General features: G+C 37.7%; 1 protein-coding gene across 1 annotated transcript in view; it reads right to left on the bottom strand.

The window, feature by feature from the left end:
* Positions 1–2038: 2038 nt before the first annotated feature.
* MEIKIN (meiotic kinetochore factor) overlaps positions 2039–22591 on the bottom strand; it is a 136381-nt gene continuing 115828 nt past the window's right edge. Inside the window, exons 12-13 of the mRNA XM_065918164.1 lie at positions 11153–11273; positions 2039–2173 (exon numbers count right to left, since the gene is read on the bottom strand). Of these exons, the coding sequence (XP_065774236.1) occupies positions 2142–2173; positions 11153–11273 (153 nt within the window). The 3' untranslated portion in view covers positions 2039–2141. The remainder of the gene's footprint in view (positions 2174–11152; positions 11274–22591) is intronic.

Raw genomic sequence — 22591 nt, 5'->3', positions numbered from 1 at the left:
TAAACATACATGCTGTATGCACAATATGAGATAAAGAAGCTAGTCCTAACTGAACAAACATTGGAAAGGTGAAAAAAACTTTAGTTAAAATTTTTTAAATGGAAATGGCATCATGATTGCTTGGCCTTTCATGAATTTTTAACTGAATTTTCTGGGTACTTGTCACATGAGGGTTTGTTTTTTCTTTTCATGAACTTGAAAATATAATTTTAAGTGCTTAAAAATGAAATGTAATTCGTTGTATGCTAAAATAAAGTGGTCCAGTACCATTGTTAACTTTTTAAAAAACAAAGACCACTTTGAAAATATGATGAAAACTATGGAGACACTCTCCCCAAAAAGATATGAACTTTTCTGATGGTCTTCCAGGGAGATTCACTGAAAGATGTCTGGAGCCTACCCACCAATGTAAAGTCAAGAGTATAACCTTCTAGGATTTGCCAACAGGAATCTTCCTGGAACTTCTCACTTCTGGCAGACAGCAAGTCAGGTTATTCTACTTTCCTTCCTCTTAATCATAACTAAAGTTATGTCCTTTACCAGTAATCCTTGAACTTCAGCTGCAACTCTTTCCTCCCTCCCACCTTTTCCTCTCCAATTGGTAAAAATAGTGGATTCACATAGTCCTACCTTCACTTCCTGGCTATCTCACTTTCTAAATCACATCAGCCTGGCCAAGTCTTTCTCTCTCTAAGATAGCTATATTTTCTTATCAGCAATATGAAACTATCAGATGTTTATTTCATCCAGCCCCACTAGGCCCAGTCTAAAAATCAGGTATTATTTTTTCTCACAAGAACCTACCACCTGTTTAGAAACTGTCAAACAATTTGTTCTCATTCTCACCCCTCTCCCTTGGATTATAAACTCCTTGAATGCAGGGAATAAGCCTTCTATTTAATTTCATATTCCCCCACTGCTTATCACATTTCTGCTTTTTAAAACAACCACAAGAGTTGCTGACTTAGTTGAGTACTGATTTAGAAATCAGGTCTAAATTTGGTTCTAACCTCCATCATTAATGATCTCTTCTATATTTCCTAAACGCTTTCCTGTATTTTACCTCCAAATTAGAATAGGGAGCCAAAATCGCAATTAAGTTTTGTTAGTGGCTTACGGCCTTGTGAAATTATTTACAAGAATATCTTCATGACACTCTTATTTTAAAATGAGTACTATATGGGTTATGGGGGGATCGGACGTGTAACTCTATGGCTGATTCATATCAATGTATGACAAAACCCACTGAAATGTTGTGAAGTAATTAGCCTCCAACTAATACAAAAAAAAAATAAAAAGAAAAAAAATAAATAAAATGAGTACTATATGGGTTATGTAACCTCAGTTAATTCTTCAATTTTAGAATTTTCTTTCATACTGAAGTAGCTCTGAAATTTTGCCTCACTTACTTTTATGTCTAATAACATTAGTAAAACCATCAGAATTAAAACCTCACCAACAGTTATATACTATACTGTGTTCACTGACAACAGGATTGCTGCTTTTTAGGAAGGTCATTTCCAAGATAACATAATAAGCTATATTACCCCCTAAAAAAATCCTACAGACAGATAGTATTAGCTAAAGAAGGTTGTTTGGGATGAGGTAATATATTAAATACTTAGTGTCTGATTGATTGAAAGTATTATACAATCTCTGCTTCAGCAAACCTTGAGTATAGAGTTTCTTTCAGTCAGACCTGGAATTAGGTCTCTCACTCATGTGGTTTCAATTAAGTTCTGTTAAAAATAGCTTGTAATATAAGCATCAACAATTTTACTACTGTTAATCCATACAAAGGATAAACTTGGGAAAAAACCATCAAAGTAAGTTACCTGGTATCCTGCTATTGCATTTTATAAATAGCTGAAGTCATCTATTTAGTGTACAGTATATATAAGCTGTTTGTTATTTTATAATATATATATATATATTTGAGAAGCAGATAGAAGAATGATTCTTTCTCAGCTCATTAAAAGTAATTTATAAGACTCTCAGTAGAATTTCAACATCAGGATATAGCACAAATAATTAGAGAATTTTGATTTTTTAATTTTATGTAATTTCAAGCAGATATTCTGCTTCACGGACTTTGACTTCACATCCAAGTCTTCAAAGTAGTGAAAATTCAGCCACACCTGCTACATCCTTCCACTTGTTTTTATTATAATATCTGGAGAAAAAAATAACAATAGATCATTTCATATACATCACCAGCACATGTCCAATAGTTATTAGTAACCAGTCCCTAGGAGAGAGAACACTTGATGTCCAAGCAACTCTAGTTTCAGTCCATCAATCCTTAGGAAACAAATCTAGAGGTCATTAAAAAGAAGAAAGAAAGAAAAAGGAATAGCTGGCTCACTCCCTCCTGGACATACTGAGGATACTTTTCTTCTCTTTGGAGACACGAAGAGACCTGTCTGACATTCCAACAGAAAGCCCAGCAAAGACAGCTGTCAGTGGCCATCATAGGCTGCTAACTCCAGCCTGGTAACCTGGTGGAATCCATCCAGTTGTGGTTCCCATCCCAGTCCTCCGCAGCCACCAGCTAGTCAGAATCTCCCTTTCCAGACTATCTCTCCTTTCATTCTCCTACCAACCTGCTGTAGCTGAACCCAGGTTCTTTCCAATACAGGATTCTGAGGACTTTCTTCCTCCCAATATCTTGTACCTTTTGGAAAATCAAACAAAACCTATAGCTATCCTTAGATTTTGAGATTTTATTTTCTTTTTCAGAAAAGATGATAAATGGTATGTTATAAATTCATATTGAAGCTAATAGAATAACAACTTTTACCTGGATATATATCTTTAGTGAGATTTTGAATTTTTAGATGATAATAGCAAGTGGAGTCAACTTTATGTATTTCCACTGTCACATTCATACTACAATACACCTTATGCCTGGCCTAATCAGCCTATATCAATGGTTCTCAAACTCTGCTGCACCTTAGAGTTATTTGAGCTTTTAAAAATCCCGAAATCCAGGCTATATTCCATACCAAATAGGATAGAACCTCTGAACAAGGGACTCAAATATCCAGGAAAGTCTGATGTACAGCTGTTTGAGCAACGGAGACCTGTATCTTTAGAGGTCCATGGACCAGTAACTTCAATGTCATCTAGGAGTTGATTAGAAATGTAGAATCTTGGGCTCCATTCCAGACCAAGAGAATGATAAATCTCTATTTTTAATAAGATCCTCAAGCAAGTCACAAGTAAACTAAAGTTTGGGAAGTACTGGCTATTCTACCCTCTACTCTTCTTACTGTTATCTTCACTGACCTCAGATACTATTTGCTTACTTGTTGATCACTTTGGAAACTGGGCCACAGTCATCCTCTCCATACAACTTAAACTACCAAGTGGCAACCAGCCCATCCAACTATGGCCTCCACCCCTCCTTGGCCTTCATATATACATCCAGGGCCATACTCTATATTTCCCCCTGACATCACCTACAGCACATCATCTCTAAAACTTTACAATACTAGAGACCTAGGAGTCATCCTCTAACTGCCCTTCTCTCTGACTACCCTGAAGCAGTCCCTAAACAATCACTAAATCCTGGTAATTTATACCAATATACATTTTAGGTTACACTGGTTCTCAGTTCCCAGAAATCTTGAATCAGACTTTTGAAGCAATGACACAGGAATCTGCATAATTTATAAATTTCCAATGTGGTATGAGCACCATACTTAATTGTGTTTCTGTGTGATACTTCTGCCTGCTACTATTATCTAAAGACTCAAACTCTCACTCAAGATATATATCCAGGTAAAAGTTGTTATTATACTAGCTTAAGATATAAATTTTTAACATATCATTTATCATCTCTTCTGAAGAAAATAAAAATCTCAAAATCTAAGGATAGCTACAGGTTTTGTTTGATTTTCCAAAAGGTACTGTTACCTTGGAAGTCTTCCCTGACACTTCACAGTTAAAACCATCCTCTCCTGGGCTCCTAGGATGCTTTGCTCCACTTCTAACTTATCACCTTAGAGAGAAGACTGTGAAGTCTACCTCATGACGAATCTGTAAGCCCTGAAGGACAACAGCTGTATTCATATCCCTAGCTAATAATACAATGCCTAATGCATGCTTGTTGGCTGAATTAAAGTACCAATAACTTAGACCTCCATTGCTGTAACTGTAAGAAGTATAAAGCAATGATTGGCTGGTTCTTCTTATTGGTTAAAAAAATTTTTTAAGTCTCTGTTTAAATAGAATATAGAAATCCAATGTGTATTGCAAAGAGAAGCTCTCTGTTTGGATGAGCTGAGAAACCCAGAGCCCTATCTACTCTTACATTCCCTATATGACAGCTACCCAGTCAAATATCAATAATCTCAGATATGCAGATGATACCACGCTAAAGGCAGACAGTGAAGAGGAACTAAAGAGCCTCTTGATGAGGGTGAAAGAGAAGAGTGAAAAATCTGGCTTAAAACTCCATATTCATGGCAAATAGATGGGGAGAAAGTGAAAACAGTGACAGATTTTATTTTCTTGGGCCCCGAAATCACTGCCAATGGTGACTGCAGTCATGAAATTAAAAGATGCTTGCTCCTTGGAAGAAAAGCTTGGAAAAAAGCTATACAGCAAATTAAAAAGCACAGACATCACTTTGCCAACAAAGGTCCATGTAGTCAAAGCTATGGTTTTCCCAGTAGTCATGAATGGATGTGAGAGTTGGACCATAATGAAGACTGAGCACCAAAGAACTGATGCTTTCAAATTGTGGTGCTGGAGAACTCTTGAGAGTCCCTTGCACAGCAAGAAGATCAAACCAGTCAATCCTAAAGGAAATCAACCCTGAATACTCATTGGAAGGACTGATGCAGAAGCTGAAGTTCCAATACTCTGGTCCATGATTCAAAGAGCAATCTCACTGGAAAAGACTCTGGTGCTGGGAAAGACTGAGGGCAGGAGGAGAAGGTGGTGACAGAGGGTGAGATGATTGGATGGAATCACTGACTCAATGGACATGAGTTTGAGCAAACTCTGGGAGATAATGAAAGACAGGGAAACCTGGCGTACTGCAGTCCATGGAGTCACAAAGAATCGGACATAACTTAGCTACTGAACAACAACAGTCAAACTTAGCAAGAACCAGGAAAGCTAAGTTCTAGTTCGGATTCTGCCAGTAACTACCTGTGTGACCTTGGACAAGTTACTTATCAATATAGCCAGGTCGTTTTTGTTGTATGCAGAATGAGTAAAACAAACTAGATTATTGTATGGTTCTCAAATTTTAGTGCTTATTGGGATCACGTAGAAAACTCATCAAATTGTAGATACTTGTGCCATATCTCTAGAGATTATAATTTATCAGGTCTACAGTGATTCTGGTACAGGTAGTCTGAGGACCACACAATGAGAAACCTTGGACTAGATGTTTTATAAGGCCTCTTCTATCTGTCTGTCTGTAACCATTCTCAGATCTCTACTTACCCACACCATCTCTTCAACAATATCACTTTTGGACTCGTGGTTTACTTTCACCAAATTTTTCTTTAATCAGCATAATACCAGTTATAAATGAACAAGCAGCATACTGAACAGGGGTCCTAGACCATCAAAAGTGAGCTTCACTCTGTCTCTGATTAGATTACTGCCAAACTAGCTAAACTGTTAAATGCCAGGGCTAAAAATAGGCTGCTGCATGTTTAAAATAACATGCTCACAGTTAGCTTGGGGCTTTGCTATTTTTACAAAAGGAAAGACAGAGACAAGTGCCCAGAGGTTGAAAGGGAATTACTTAAATATGGAGGCTGCTATATGAGATGAGGGCCTAGAAAGAAGCCAGGAGGTGGCACAACTGGTTCAATATGCAACAGGGGGACTCTCTGAATTAAACTAAAAAGTTTGGTCTTAACACTAGAAAGAACCTCCTAGACACAATTTAGTTTTGGTTTGTTGCATAATTAAACCCAGAACTATGATATTACCTGATGAATTATTATGACAGGCCAAAAAGATCAAGTTAAGGGTTTATTTTTATTTTTATCAATTTAATGATATCAATTTGTCAATTTTTATCAATTTACATACAAACAGGAAAGCACTATACAGCTTCTTGGGCCTTCAGAAACAACACATCCATGTAACTACCATCGGGATAATGAAACGGAACACTACCAGGACCCTAGAATTTCCTCTTATAACTCTTTCCAGTTAATACCAGCTCCCCAACAAGGACATCCACCATAGTGATTTCCATCATAGTTTAGTTTTGCCTAGTTTTGTACTAAATATAAGTAATATTAAATGTACTCTATTGTGTTTGGCTTCTTATGTGGGACTCATCAATACTCTTGCAAGTAACTGTATACTGTTGATTCTCAGTACTATATAGCTCTCTAATCAATGACTATACCACAGTTTATTTATCCATTCTACTGTTGATGGGCATATTCAAATAGTTTCTGGTTTGAAGCTGTTACCAATAGTACTGCTATGAACATTCTAGTATATTTCTTATGAGGAATTCCTCGGAATAGAACTGCTGGGTCTCTAGGGCCCAGGGAAATGGAATTGCTGGGTTTCTTTCCATTTCAGTGAAACTTCTAAGGGTCCAGTGGTATGAGAGATCTGCCTTACAAGGTAAAGGATAAATTGTTGCATCTGGACCCTCCAACAACCAAAGACCAGACACAATACGTAGAGGGTCATTTTAGATTCTGGAGTCAACATATCCCTCATTTGTGTGTACAACTCCAGCCCACTTTCTAAGTGACCTAAAAAGTTGCTGGTTTTGAGGAGGTCTCAGAAAAAAGAGAAGAGTCTGAAAAAGGTCCAGGATACTATACTGCTTGTGCCATAATGGTCCAGCAGATTGAATGGTGCTTGAAGTGGCAGTGGCAAAAAGAGAAGCTGTTTGGGGCTTGTAGATGAATAATCACAGTACAGGCCCTGAGGATTTTTCAACAGAGTGCTGCCATCCTCCGTGGGTAATCACTCTCTTTTTGAGAAATAGTTTATGCTCTGCTACTGAGTCTCAGTAGAGATCAAACACTTAACCATGGACCACCAAGTTACAATGAGAGCTGAGCTGCCCACCATGAATTGTGTGCTGTCTGACACACCAAGCCATAAAGTTGACTGTGAAGAGCAGCATGCTGTTAGCAAATAGAAACAGGTTTATGAGATTGGGCTCAAGCAGGCCCTGAAGGCAAAAGTAAGTTATATGAGGAAGTGAGCCACATGCCCATGTCCACTATTCCTGATACTTTATCTTCTTTCCCTGCTTGCTTTAATGGTATCATGGGGAGTTCTGGTCAGGTAACTGAGGAAAACAAAGCTCAGGCTTCATCTGCAGATGGTTCTCCATGATATGCAGACACCACCTGAAAGTGGACAGCTTTAACACCTATAGCTTCTTTCTAGGACATCCCTGGAGGAAATTGGTGAAGGAATATCCTTCAAGTGGGCAGAACTTCAAGGACTGAATTCGATTGTTCACTTTATTGGAAGAAATGGCCAGATGTGTGATTATATACAAGGTGGCTCAGATGGTAAAGAAGGTGCCTGCAATGCAGGAGACCTGGGTTTTATCCCTAGGTCGGGAAGATTCTCTGGAGAAGGTAATGCCTACCCATTCCAGTATTCTTGCCTGGAGAATTCCATGAACAGAGGAGCCTGGTGGGGCTACATTCCATGGGGTTGCAAAGAATTGGACATGACTCAGCGACTAACACTTTCACTTTCATTGACTGTGACCAATAATTTGGCTTGGTAGTCAGGTACTTGAAAAATACATGATTTGAAAATTGATAACAAGAAAATATGAGAAGAGGTATGAGGCTAGAACTCTCTGAATGGGCAAAAAAACATGATGATATCAGTATCCCACGTGAACACTCACCAAAGATTACCTAAGCAGAGGACAATTTTCATAATCAAGTGGATAAAATTAACTGTTATGTGGATACCAGTTAGCTTCTTTCCCCAGCCACCCCTGTCATCACCCAATAAGCCAATGGACAAAGTGGCCATGGTGACAGGGATAGAGATTATGCATGGTCTCAGCAAAACAGATTTCCACTCACCAAAGTCGGCCTGGCTACAGCCACTGCTGAGTACCCAATCTGTCAGCAACAAAGACCAACACCTAGTGAAGATCCCCTGGAGAAGGGAAAGGCTACCCACTCACAGTATTCTGGCCTGGAGAATTCCATAAAGAACAGACACAATGAGCAACTTTTACTTTCCCTGGAGTGGTCAATGAGCTACCTGGTGGGTTGAGTACATTGGTCCACTTCCATCATGAATGGGGAAACATTTTGTTCTTACTGGAATAGACAATTATTCTGGATATGGATTTGCCTTCCCTATACATAATGCTTCTGCCAAAACTCGCCAACCAAGGATTTACAGAAGGCCTTATAAACCATCATGTTATCCCAAAACATTGTTTCTGATCACACAACTCACTTCACAGAAAAAATAATTTGGCAATAGGCCCAAGATTTTGGAATTCACTGGTCTTATCATGTTCCCCACCACTCTGAAGCAGCTGACTTGACAAAATGGTAGAAATGCCTTTGGAAGATTCATTATAGCATCAACCTGTAGAACAGGGGGAAGGTTCTGCCTAAGGTTGTGTATGTTCTGACTCAGCATCCAATATATGGTGGTACTGTTTCTCCATAACCATGATTCACAGGCCCAGGAATCAAGTGGTAGAAATGGAAGTGAGACCATTCAATACTACCCCTGGTGACCCACTAGGAGAATTTTTGCCTCCTGTGGCCATGACTTTATGCTCTACAGGTCTAGATGTCTTAGTTCAAAAGGAAAAAATGCTGTTACCAGGAGTCACAACAATGATTCTATTGAACTGGAAATTAAGACAGCCACCTAGCCACATTGGGCTTCTCACACCTCTGAATCAACAGGCAAAGAAGGAACCTCTTTGTGCTGACTGGGGTGATTGATCTTGACGACCAAGGGGAAATCAGACTATTGTGTCAGGATAGAGGTAAGGAAGAGGATGTCTGGAATACAGGAGATCATTTAGAGCATCTCTGGGCTTCCTGGTGTAGCTCAGTCAATAAAGCATCTGCCTGCAATGCGGGAGAGACCTGGGTTCAACTCCTGGGTTGGGAAGTTCCCCTGGAGAAGGAAATGGCAACCTACTCCAGTATTCTTGCCTGGAGAATCCCACAGACAGAGAAGCCCCATCATTAAGGTCAATGGAAAACTATAATAACCCAGTCTAAGTGGGACTACTGATGGCACAGGACCTTCAGAAATGACAGCTGTGTCACCTGACCAGTAAAAGAACCGCAACCAGTTGAGGTGGTTGGTAGAGGTAGTGGAAGAAGGTAGTTATAAGTACCTGTTATGACCACATGACTAGTTAAGCAAGTATCTTTGTTTTCGTCCCTTTTTCATGCCTGTATCATGTAACATAAGTTGTATTAATAACACTTAACTTTATATCATAGTACCCAAGTTACAGGATATCAAGGGGAAAAACAAACATCACCCAAGGACTTTATCCTCTTATGGGGAAGGAGTGATCACATTTTCAGTTTTATGTAGGGTAGCTGTAGTATGTTAGGCAGAAGTATTACTTTGTTATTGTCTTTATTTAGACATTAAATATGGTTTAAGGAGATACATATGAATGCATAGTTGACATGGAGTAGACTGTGATGGTAAGTTGTATGCATCAACTTGGCTAGGTAACATTACCTAATTAAATCAAATACTAATCTTGGTGCTCCTACAACGGTATTATGGTGAGCATATGTGATAAATAACTTTAAGTAAAGGAGATTATCCTTGATAATGTGGGTAGGCCTCATACAATCAACTGAAAGACCTTAAGAACAAAACTGAAGTTTCTCTGAAGAAAACTTCCTCCTGAGGACTTACTGTATCATTGGCTCCTGCCCAAGAGTTTTTAGCCTGCCCTACAGGTTGCAATCAGAACTTCCAATTGCATAAGTCAATTCTCTAAAATAAATCCCTTTATATACCTATACATATATGTGTCTCTCTATATATACCACTTGTTCTGTTTCTTTGGTAGAACCCTGATTGATACAGCATCTACTATTCCCTACCACTATGCTAAAATTATTGGGGACTGAGATAGAAGTCTATTATGTGATTTCTTCATTTAAAACTTCATAACCCAAAGAATATAAAAAGTTAGCATTATGAATTATGTCAGGTAGACTGCCAGGCTCCTCAGTCTATGGAATACTCCAGGGAAGAATACTGGAACGGGTAGCCATTCCCTTCACCGGGGGATCTTCCCAACCCAGGAATTGAACCCAGGTCTTCTGCACTGCAGGCAGATTCTTCACCATCTGAGTCACCAGGGAAGCCCAGTAGTATACTATTAAGTGTCAAATGAGCATCATTAAATTAAGTAGTCAAGGAACTTAATGAAAAAGATCTCTGTGGACTTCAAGAGTGCTCTGGGCATGTTCTGTGGAGGAAACGGGGGCAAGGATCAAGTTATACATAACCTATTAAATTTTAGTTTCTTCACTGCTTGCTTACCTTTCAAAGGTTCCCAAGCTTCACTGAGTAATTAGACATTCTGTCTGATATGCAGTGAGGGAAGTACAGAAAAATCTAAATTTGGAGCGTAGAAACCTTGAGAGATTGAATTCCTCACCATTACTTGGTAGCAGTGTGATCTTGGACAAATTTCATACTACTTTAAGTCTCAGATTCTTAATTTTTTTTAAAAAAGTATACATCCTGTTATCATAAAGTAATAGTGAGAAATAAAGAAGATATAATGAGGTGCCTTTCCCAGAGCAAGTGCTCAACTAATACTAAGTGAATGCAAAAATATCTCCATATATTTAAAAATGAAATATCTATGAAACCCAACATCACTAAATTTTAGATAATTATAAGAGGAAGGATACTAGATAAATACACTTTAAATCAATGGCATAACCTAATTTTTTAAGAGATGACAGTAATAGACTTTCAAAAACCTATTTTACTCAGATTCTGAAAACTGACCAAGCTTTTTTATAATTTTACCATTTCTACTTCATAGAAGAACTCCCAGAATACAACTTATAACTAATTCCCGGGTACATAAGGAATTTACAATGAAAAAACCTTTTGTATCTTTCAAAAAGTAGGTTCTGCATTCATACTATAGTACCTTGAGGTATATCTTTAGGAAGAGAATATTTCTTCTTTACAATAATTCCTTTACTTTCCACTTGTCTAGTTCCTGGTGATGCTTTAATAATATAACATATTTCTGATGCACTTGAAGGAACCTGAAAAAACAGATATTACATAATTTTTTCAGGTAATACATCTATAGATTGTTTTATTTCAAAGGCAGATAGTCTCAATATTGATATATTTCATAGATATTAGCAATATAAAGCATTTAGGAAGTGCTTACTTCACTCCAGACACTATATAATTAGTTTTAAAACATTTGCTTATTTAATATTCACAAGAACCAGTAAAGCAGATTATATTATTCCCATTTGTAAAACAAGAAGACTTAAATTCAGAGAGGCTGGATAACTTATTTAAAAAACATAGAGAAAAGTAATGGTAGAGTTGAGATTCAAGCACTCCAAAGTTGAAGAGAAAGTTTATAGGATTTACTGAATTAAAACATGAATTTAAATTTAAGTCTAAGTCAAACAGTAGATTCCTTGATTTCCTAACTCAGTTAATTTTTTGGAAATTTTATAAAGATATTTATTTAGTCTATAATTCATGGATTAAATTAAATAAGCCTTATATACCACTTTACATTCCTTCCCCCACAGCACTAATGTTTAGTCTTTCTTGTAGTTACTTTTATAACTTTTTAAAAAGTTGAAGTATAGTTATTTACAATGACATGTTAGTTTTAGGTATACAGCACAGAAAAGTACACAGTACTTTAAGTACTTTAAGATATATATATATATTCCTTTTCAGATTCTTTTCCCTTATAGGTTATTACAAAATATTGAATGTACTTCCCTGTGCTCTACAGTAGGTCCTTATTGGTTTTCTATTTTATATATGTAGTACTGTGTATATGTTAATCCCAACTTCCTACTTTGTCCCTCCCCTGGTCCCCTTTAACCACTGGTAACCATAAATTTGTCTTTTCCACATCTGTGAGTCTCTTTCTGTTTTGTAAATAAGTTCATTTGTATACTTTTTTAGATTCCACATGTAAGTGATATTATATGATATTTGTCTTTCTCTGAATGGCTTACTTCACTTTGTATGATAATCTCTAGGTCCACTAATGTTACTGCAAATGGCATTATTTCATTCTTTAAAAAAAACTTTTATTTTCTATTGGCATATAGCCGATTAACAATATTTTGATAGTTTCAGATGAACAGTAAAGGGACTCAGCCTTACACACATACGTATCCATTCTCCCCCAAACTCCCCTCCCATCCAGGCTGCCACATACCATTGAGCAGAGTTCCATGCGCTATACAGTAGGTCCTTGTTGGTTATCCATTTTAAACGTAGCAGTGTATACAAGTCCATCCCAAACTCCCTAACTATCCCTTCCCCCTATCCTTCCCCTAGGCAGCCATAAATTCCTTCTCTAAGTCTGTGAGTCTCTGTTTTTAAAATAAGTTTATGTGTATCATTTCTTTTTAGATTCCACATATAAGGGATGTCCAGAGAAGGCAATGGCAACCCACTCCAGTACTCTTGCCTGGAAGATCCAATGGACGGAGGAGCCTGGTAGGCTACAGTCCATGGGGTTGCAAAGAGTTGGACACAACTGAGCAACTTCACTTTCACTTTTCACTTTCATGCACTGGAGAAGGAAATGGCAAAACACTCCAGTAGTCTTGCCTGGAGCATCCCAGAGACGGAGGAGCCTGGTGGGATGCTGTCTATGGGGTTGCACAGAGTCGGACACGATTGATGTGACTCAGCAGCAGCAGCATAAGGGATGTCATACAATATTTCTCCTTCTCTGTCTGACTTACTTCACTCAGTATGACAATCTCTAGGTTCATCCACGTAGCTGCAAATGGCAGTATTTCATTCTTTTTAATGGCTGAGTAATATTCCATTGTATGTATGTATCACATCTTCTTTATCCATTCCTCTGTTGATGGATATTTAGGTTGCTTCCATGTATTGGCTATTGTAAACAATGCTGCAATAAACACTGGTGTGCGTGTATCCTTTCAGATCATGTTTTTCTCCAGATATACGCCCAGGAATAGAACTGCAGAGTCATATAGTATCTCTATTTTTAGTTTTTTAAGGAATCTCCACACTGTTCTCCACAGTGGCTGCACCAATTTACATTCCCAAGAACGTTGAGGGGGTGGCTTCCCAGCTGGTGCTAGTGGTAAAGAACCTGTCTACCAATGCAGGAGACGCAAGAGACATGGGTTAGATCCCTGGAGGAGGGCATGACAACCCACTTCAGTATACTTGCCTGCAGAATCCTATGGATAGAGAAGCCTGGAAGGCTACAGTCCATAGGGTCACATAAAGTGGGATACAACAGAAGCAACTGAACATGCACTCACAATAGTGAGGGAGAGTTCCCTTCTCTCCACACCCTCTCCAAGATTTATTGTTTGTGGACTTTTTGATGATATCAATTCTGGCTGGTATGAGGTGATACCTGACTGTAGTCTTTGCATTTGCATTTCTCTAATAATTAGTGATGTTGAACATCTTTTCATGTGCCTGTTGGCCATCTGTGTGTCTTCTTTGGAGAAATGTCTATTTAGGTCTTCTGCCTATTTTATTCTTTTTAATGGCCAAGTTATATTTCATTGTATAAATGTACCACATCTTCTTTGTTCACTCATCTTCCCCTGGGCAACCAGAAGTTGGACATTTAAGTTGCTTCACATCTGGCTACTGTAAATAGTGCTGCAATGAACACTGGGATGGATGTATCTTTTCAAATTATAGCTTTCTCTAGGTATATGCCCAGGGGTGGAATTGTAGGATCATTAGTTCAGTTCACTCACTCAGTCATGTCTGACTCTTTGCGACCCCAGGGACTTCAGCATGCCAGGTTTCCCTGTCCATCACTAACTCCTAAGCTTACTCAAATTCACATCCATTGAGTCAGTGATGCCATCCAACCATCTCATCCTCTTTCATCCCCTTCTCCTCCTGCCTTTAATCCTTCCCAGCATCAGGGTCTTTTCAAATGAGTCAGTTCTTCACATCAGGTGGCCTAAGTATTGGAGTTTCAGCTTCAGCATCAGTCCTTCCAATGAATATTCAGGACTGATTTCTTTTAGGATGGCCTGGTTTGATCTCCTTGCAGTCCAAGGAACTCTCAAGAGTCTTCTCCAACATCACAGTTCAAAGCATCAATTTTTTGGTGCTCAGTTTTCTTTATAGTTCAACTCTCACATTCATACATGACTCCTGGAAAATCCATCGCTTGACTAGATGGACCTTTGTTGGCAAAATAATGTCTCTGCTTTTTATTTTTTTACTTTTGTTTTTACCACAAATGGTCTTTTTTTAAATTTATTTTTATTATCTCTCTGCTTTTTAATATGCCATCTAGGTTGGTCATAACTTCTCTTCCAAGGAGCAAGTATCTTTTAATTTCAAGGCTGCAGTCACCATCTGCAGTGATTTTGGAGCCTGCCAAAATAAAGTGTTACTGTTTCCATTGTTTCCCCATCTATTTGCCATGAAGTGATGGTACCAGATGCCATGATCTTAGTTTTCTGAATGTTGAGCTTTAAGCCACCTTTTTCACTCTCCTCTTTCACTTTCATCAAGAGGTTCTTCTTTATCTTTATTCTTTATTCTTCGCTTTCTGTAGGATCATATGGGAGCTCTATTTTTAGTTTTTAAAGGAAGCTCCATACTGTTCCCCATAGTGGCTATACCAATTTAGATTCTCATCAACAATGTAGGGGGAGAAGGCAATGGCACCCCACTCCAGTACTCTCACCTGGAAAATCCCATGGACGGATGAGCCTGGTAGGCTGCAGTCCAAGGGGTCTCGAAGAGTCGGACATGACTGAGCGACTTCACTTTCACTTTTCACTTTCATGCATTGGAGATGGAAATGGCAACCCACTCCAGTGTTCTTGCCTTGAGAATCCCAGGGTCGGGGGAGCCTGGTGGGCTACCGTCTATGGGGTCACACAGAGTCGGACATGACTGAAGCAACTTAGCAGCAGCAGCAACAATGTAGGAGGGTTTCATCGTAGTTTTGATTTGCATTTCTCTAATTAGTGATGTGGAACATCTTTTCATGTGCTTTTTAGTCACCTGTATATCTTCTTTGGAGAAAAGTCTGTTTGGATTTTCTGCCCATTTTTTGATTGCGTTGTTTGGTTTTTTGATATTGAGCTGTGTGAGCTGTTTTTGTATTTTAGAGATTAATCCCTTGTCGCTTGCATTATTTGCAAATACCTTCTCTCATTTTTGGGGTTATCTCTTCATTTTGTTTATAGTTTCCTTTGCTGTGCAAAAGCTTTTAAGTTTAATTATATCCCATTTGTTATTTTTGTTCTTATCTCCATTACTCTAGGAGAGGATCCTAAAAGACATAAGTATGACTTGTGTCAAAAGAGTATTCTGCCTATGTTTTTACGCTAGGAATTCTATAGTATCTGATCTTACATTTTGGTCTTTAAATCATTTTTAGTTTATTTTGTGCATTGTGTTAGAGAATATTCAAATTTAATTATTTTACATGTAGTTGTCCAGTTTTCCCGGCACTACTGATAACACGTCTAAGCATCAACATGGTCACAAGACCCAGTCTAAACAATCAATGTATTCTATGCCCCTGGACATAGTGACTGGCTCGGTAATGGGCTAACAAGAAGAAGAGAATGCTGAACATGAGATTCTGACACAAAACCAGAATCACTAAAGGGGGGCAGAGAGGTCCTAAATTGATACACAACCTGGGCTACACCTGTTGTAGTAGAAACAGATACAGATCTTAGGAGGATGAGATCATCAATTAGATCCACAGGATAATCATCAAATAAGAGCAACAAAATAGTGGGTTAAATGATTAGGGTCAAGGTCAGTGTCAGAGTCATTATTTAAGATTCAGCTCAGAATAGTTTTAAGCAGAAATGATGACAAAATACACTTCACATCTTCCTACAATTTCATTATAACAACAAAAAAGTAAGTACCAAAAGTGCTGTGGAAAATGCCACTGGTAATTTAATAGTAATTGTCAGTTAATTTTGACAACATCCCATCAAGCAGATCATCTCCAGATTAAAGAAATGCCATTTCTTTCAAACATAACATATCTTATCTCTTAGAACTCAGAAGCAGAGATACATATATATGAAGGGCACTTCATATTTTAAATAAAGTTTATACAGAAGCCTATTCTAATGTAAAATTTATACTCTGAGGTGGACATCTACAATTTTCCTGCCCAGTATTCATTTTCCATCCTTCTGATATGGAGCAGTACCAGAGTTTTGTTGGGAGAACCTAGTCATTTGCCCCTCTGGCTGGTTGGAGAACCACTGGAAGGGATAGTAAGGTTGGAGAAACCTGGACTTCACTCATGAGGAGTGTGCGGGTACTGGCTTGATCCCAGGCAGGGAAGACAAAGGTCTGCCTTAGCGACTGCTGGGTTTCCAACAATTGCCTCATAGTACTCTCCAGTTGAGTCAAGTGAACACCCTGGTCCAGCTCACTCCATGTCACAAAGTGGCACTGGATCTGTGGCAGCCAGCACGGGGGAAAAGACTCCACCTTGGGATGCAAAGGTGACCCAGTTCTAGGGTAGAGCCCAGGTGGGGCAGTGGTGGCGACTGCTGGTGCTTACTCAAGCAGTACCCCAGAAGCAGTCTAGACTTCTGATTGACAGCACAGCCACTGGGTTTCCCCAGATGAACTCAAACAGACCCTTACCAGGACATGTCATGCCTAAAATGGCAAAAGTTAAAGAGAGAATTTCAAATGCAGCAAAAGAAAAACAAAGAGTCATACACAAGCGAATTTCCATTCAGCTATCCCCTGATTTCTTTGCAGAAACTTTGCAGGTCAGAGGAGAGCAGCATTATATTTTCAAAGTCTTAAAAGGGAAAAACCTGCAACCGAGGATACTCTATTCAGCAAGATTATCATTTACAATAGAAAGAGAGAAAAAGATCTTCTCAGACAAGGAAAAGCAGTAAGAATTTATCAATATTAAACCTACCCTAAAAGAAATGTTGAAAGGTCTCTAAATGAAAAAGAAGTAAGAATCAACAAAAAAGAGAAAATTCCAGTAGGAAAGACAGATATATAGTAAGCTTTGAAGATTATTTAATTAAGACAGTGTGCAGATTAAAAGACAAAAAATAATGGTAAAAGCAACTACAACTACAATTATCAGCAAAAAGGTAAACATGAAGATGCAAAATATGACAACAAAAACACAGTGTTGGGGAGAAGAGTAAAAACAAATTAGATCTTTTAGAATATGTTTGAACTTAAATGAATACAAATTTAAAACAAGTATATATAATTATAGGTCAATATTATTTCTATGGTAAACTGCTAGTTGCTCAGTCATGTGTGACTCTCTGCGACCCCAGGTCCAGGTTCTTCTGTCCATGGGATTTTCCAGTCAAGAATACTGGAGTGGGTTCCATTTCCTTCTCCAGGGGTAACCACATATTAAAAACCTACAACAGATACAGAAACCAAAAAGAAATGTACCAAATACACCACTAAAGAAAATCATCAAAATATAATGGTAGAAACAAAAAGAAGAAAAAAATGAACAGAAAGCAACTACAGAAACAACTGGAAAAAAGTAATAAAATGGTAATAAGTACATACCTACAGTAATTACTTCATGTGTCAATGAAATAAATGTGCCAACCAAAAGACACAGGGTGGACGATTGGAGTAATAATGTCTCTTCAATATGCTGCCTACCTGAGGCTCACTTCAGTGTTAAAGACACACACAGACTGAAAGTGAGGGTATAGAAAAAATATTTCATGCAAACAGCAAGAATGTGGGGGTACTAATACCCATATCAGATGAAAGATTTTAAAACAAAAGCTATACCAAAAAAAAAAGATTAATTATCATGTATAAAGGAAACAATACAAGAAGATGATATTATACTCATTAACACATACAAACCCATACAGGAGCACCTAAATATATAAAGCAGATACTAACAGGCATAAAGGGAAAAATTGGCAATAATACAGTAATATTAATACAAGAGGACTTTTAACATCCCATTGACATCAATGGACAGATCATCCTTACAGAAAATCAATAAAGAAACAGTGGTCTTAAACGGCCTAATGGACCAGGTGTACTTAATAGACATTTAGAGGATATTAAATCCTAAAACAGCAGAATACACATTCTTTTTAAGTGCATATAGCAAGTGCTCCAAGATAAATCACGTACCGGGCCACAAAAGAAGCCTCAAAAAATTTAAAGGGACAGAAATTATATCATGCATTTTTTTCCCAATCACAGTGGTATATAAATAGAAATCAACTATAGAAAGAAAAATGGGGAAAGAACAAACGTGTGGAGACTAAACAACATGTTACTAAACCAGTGAGTCAATGATGAAATCAAAGAGAAGACCAAAAAAATATCTCAAGACAAATGAAATGGAAACAAAATTTCCCAAAACCAATTAGATGCAACAAAAACATCTGTATGAGGGAAATTTATAGCAATAAAGGCCTTCCTCAAGAAATAAGAAAAATCTCAAATAATCTAATCTTCCACTTAAAAGAACTGAAGGACTTCCTTGGTGGTCCAGTGGTAAAGAACCCTCCTGCCAATGCTTTTGAACTGCGGTGTTGGAGAAGACTCTTGAGAGTTCCCTGGACTGCAAGGATATCAAACCAGTCCATCCTAAAAAAAATCAGTCCTGAACATTCATTGGAAGGACTGATGCTGAAACTGAAACTCCAATACTTTGGCCACCTCATGTGAAGAGTTGACTCATGTGAAAAGACCCTGATGCTGGGAAAGATTGAAGGTGGGAGGAGAAGGGGACAACAGAGGATGAGATGGTTGGATGGCATCACCGACTCAATGGACATGAGTTTGACTAAGCTCCGGGAGTTGGTGATGGACAGGGAGGCCTGGCATGCTGTACCCATGGGGTTGCAAAGAGTCGGACACAACTGAGCAACTGAACTGAACTGAATGAACAGTTAGTATGCCCACAAATTGGACAACGTGGAAGAAATTGACAAATTTACAGAAGCAAACAACCTGCCAAGACTAAGAAACAAATAATTTAAACAAACCAACTCATTAGAAGTGAAATAGAACCTTTTATTTAAAAAACTCCCATCAAATAAAAATTAGGACCATACAGCTCCACAAGGGAACTTTACCAAACATACAAAGAACTATAGTTCTCTTTCTCAAACTATTCAAAACAATTGAAGAGGAAAGAATACTCCCAAGTTCATTCTATTATAAGGCCCCCATTGCCCTGACACCAAATTACACAGACACTTCAAAAAAAGAAAATTACAGATCAGTATCCTTGATGAATACAGAAGCAAAAGTCCTCAACAAAATTTTAGCAAACCAAATCCAACAATATATGAAAAGACTCACATACCATGATCAATTTAGTCTAGGATTTGGATTTTAGTCTAGGGTCACAAAGACAGTTCATCATTCATGAATCAGTGTGATACAGCACAGTGACCAAAGGAAGGATAAAAATCATGTCATCATCTAAACAGATGCAGAAAAAACATTTGGCAAAAATCAACATCCATTCATGATAAAAACTCTCGTCAAAAACTCTCAACTTAATAAAAGTCATTTACAACAAATCCACTCAATATCATATTCAATGGTAAAAACCTGAAAGTCTTTCCTCTAAAGTGAGAAACAAGACAAAGATCCCACTCACACCAATTCTATTTAACAGTAATGGAAGCCCTAGCTACAGTAATAATGTAAGAAAAACAAATAAATGGTATCCAAATTGGAAGAGAAGAGGTAATATGATATCTCTGCAACCCTATGGACTGTAGCCCGCCCAGGTCTTCTATTCATGGGGATTCTCCAGGCAAGGATACCGGAGTAGGTTGCCATGTCCACCTTTATACTTCATACAGAAAATACTAAAGCCCCCCACTCAAACATTATTAGCAATGATAAATGAATTTAGTAAAGTTGCATTATGTGAGGTTAAAACACAGAAATCTGTTTTTTATAGAACAGATTTTTTATTTCTATACAAAAATAATGAAAAGGAAAAAATCCTGTTTATAATTACATCAAAGAGAATAAAATACAAGAAACAAAATTAACCAAGCAGTTAAAAGATCTATACTCTAAAAACTATAAAACACTGCTGAAAGAAACTGAAGATTATACAAAGAAATGGGAAGATACCCCATGTTCTTGGTATGAAAGAATTAATATTTTTTAAATGGCCATATTACCCAAAGCAATCTACAGATTTAATGCAATTCCTATCAAAATTAACAATATTTTTCACATAGCTAGAACAAGTAATTGTAAAAATCGTAGGGAACCACAAAAGATCCCAAGTTGCCAAAATAATCTTGAGATAAAAGAACAAACATGCAGGTATAACCCTTCCAGACTTCAGACTATACTACACAGCTATAGCAATCAAATGGCAGAGTACTGGCACAAAAACACACACATAGATCAATGGAACAGAATAAAAAGCCCAGAAATAAACCTACACACCAATGAACAATTAATCTATGACAAAGGACACAAGAATATACAGTGGAGAAAAGACAATCTCTTCAACTAGTGGTTCTGAGGGAAAATGGAAAGCTACATGTAAAAGAATGAGATTAGAACATTTTCTAACATCATTTACAAAATAAACTCAAAATGGATTAAAGATCTAAATCTAAGACCAGAAACTATAAAACTAGAAGAAAACAAAGGTAGAACACTTTTTCACATAAATAGTAGCAATATTTTTTTAATCTGTCCCCTAAGGCAGAAGAAGTAGAAGCAAAAAGAAGTTAACAGGACCTAATTTAAAAGCTTTTGCATAGTAAAGGAAACCATAAACAAAATGAAAAGACAACCTACAGAATGGGAGAGTTTTCTCAAATGATATGGCCAACAAGGAGTTAATATCCAAAATATATAAACAGCTCATATAACTCAGTATCAACAAAAACAAACAACCGAATAAAAAAATGGCTTAGAAGACCTAACTAGACATTTTTCCAAAGAAGATAAACAGATGGCTAACAAGCACATGAAAAGATGCTCATCTTGGCTACTTATCAGAGAAATGCAGATTGAAACAACAACGAGACATTACCTCACATTTGTCAGAATGGCTATCATCAAAAAGTCTACAAAAAGCAAATGTTGGAGAGGATGTAGAGAAAAAGGAACTCCTGTATACTGTTGGTGGGAATGTAAATTAGTGCAACCACTATGGAAACCAGTATGGAGATTCCTCAAAAAACTAAAAATTGAACTACCATTTGATCCAGTAATTCCATTCCTGGGAATACCTGCAGAAAAAATGAAAAGATACATGTACCCCTGTGTTCACAGCAGCACTGTTTGCAATATCCAAGACAGGTAAACAACTCAAGGGCCCATCAACAGACAAATGGAAAAAGCAGATGCAATACATACACATAAAGGACCATTAGCCATAAAAAACAAATGAGATTCTGTCATTTGCAGCAACGTGGATGGACCTAGAGAATATTATGCTTCATGAAGTTAAGTCAGACAAAGACAAGTACTCTATGATATCAGTGATATATGGAATCTAAAAAATAATAATACAAACTGATATATAAATGTAAAACAGAAACAGGTTCACAGATACAGAAAGCAAGCTTGTGGTTATCAAAGTGAAGATGGTAGAGAAGAAGAACAAATTAGGGGGACTGGATTAACAGATGAAAGCTACTATGTAGTAAGTAGATTAGCAGCAAGAATACATTATATAACATAGGAATGAGAGCCATTATCTTATAATAACTTATAGTGGAATATTGTTTCTGAGGTGCAGTGGTCAGCACATTCACCTTACTTAAAGTAGAATATAACCTACAAAAATACTGAGTCATTATCTATATAACTGAAAACAGTATGTTTTAAGTCAACTCTAATTCAATTCAAACAATTACTTTAAAAAAAGTTAAAACAAGATAAAATCAGCAAAAAAAAAGGCACATAAGGTGGAGTCCAGAAGAAAAGGCATACAGATTTGAATTCAGGAGGATAAGCTCCCAGTTGTCCACTCCTTGCTGAAGTCAAATGGAGAACATTATTTCTCCCGAGCGCAAAGTACTGCCAACCAGGGAAGTTCAGTGAGCCTTGGCATCAGGGTTTCTATTTAGAGTCAGTCACATAAGCATGCAGTGCCTGCAGGACTGACCTCAGCTACTCAGACCCCAGTCCCCCAGAGGTCAAACTGATACAAGGTGGCCCAAAGCCTCAGGCAACAAAAGCAGGTGTTTACCATAAATCACTCGTTAGCATAAACTATCTGACCTGGCTCAGGACATAAAAAAAATACTGTTACCCAAATATCCACTGATACTCCAAGGCCTCAGAGGTCATCTCCCAGGAGCCTCATCCCAGGATAAGCCTGAGGACCCTGGAAATGTGCAGGCCT

The sequence above is a fragment of the Muntiacus reevesi genome, chromosome 1, assembly GCF_963930625.1.
Source record: "Muntiacus reevesi chromosome 1, mMunRee1.1, whole genome shotgun sequence".
Taxonomy (NCBI): Eukaryota; Metazoa; Chordata; class Mammalia; order Artiodactyla; family Cervidae; genus Muntiacus; species Muntiacus reevesi.
The sequence above is the reverse complement of the archived record's forward strand: the minus strand, read 5'-3'. Positions and strand labels throughout refer to the sequence as shown.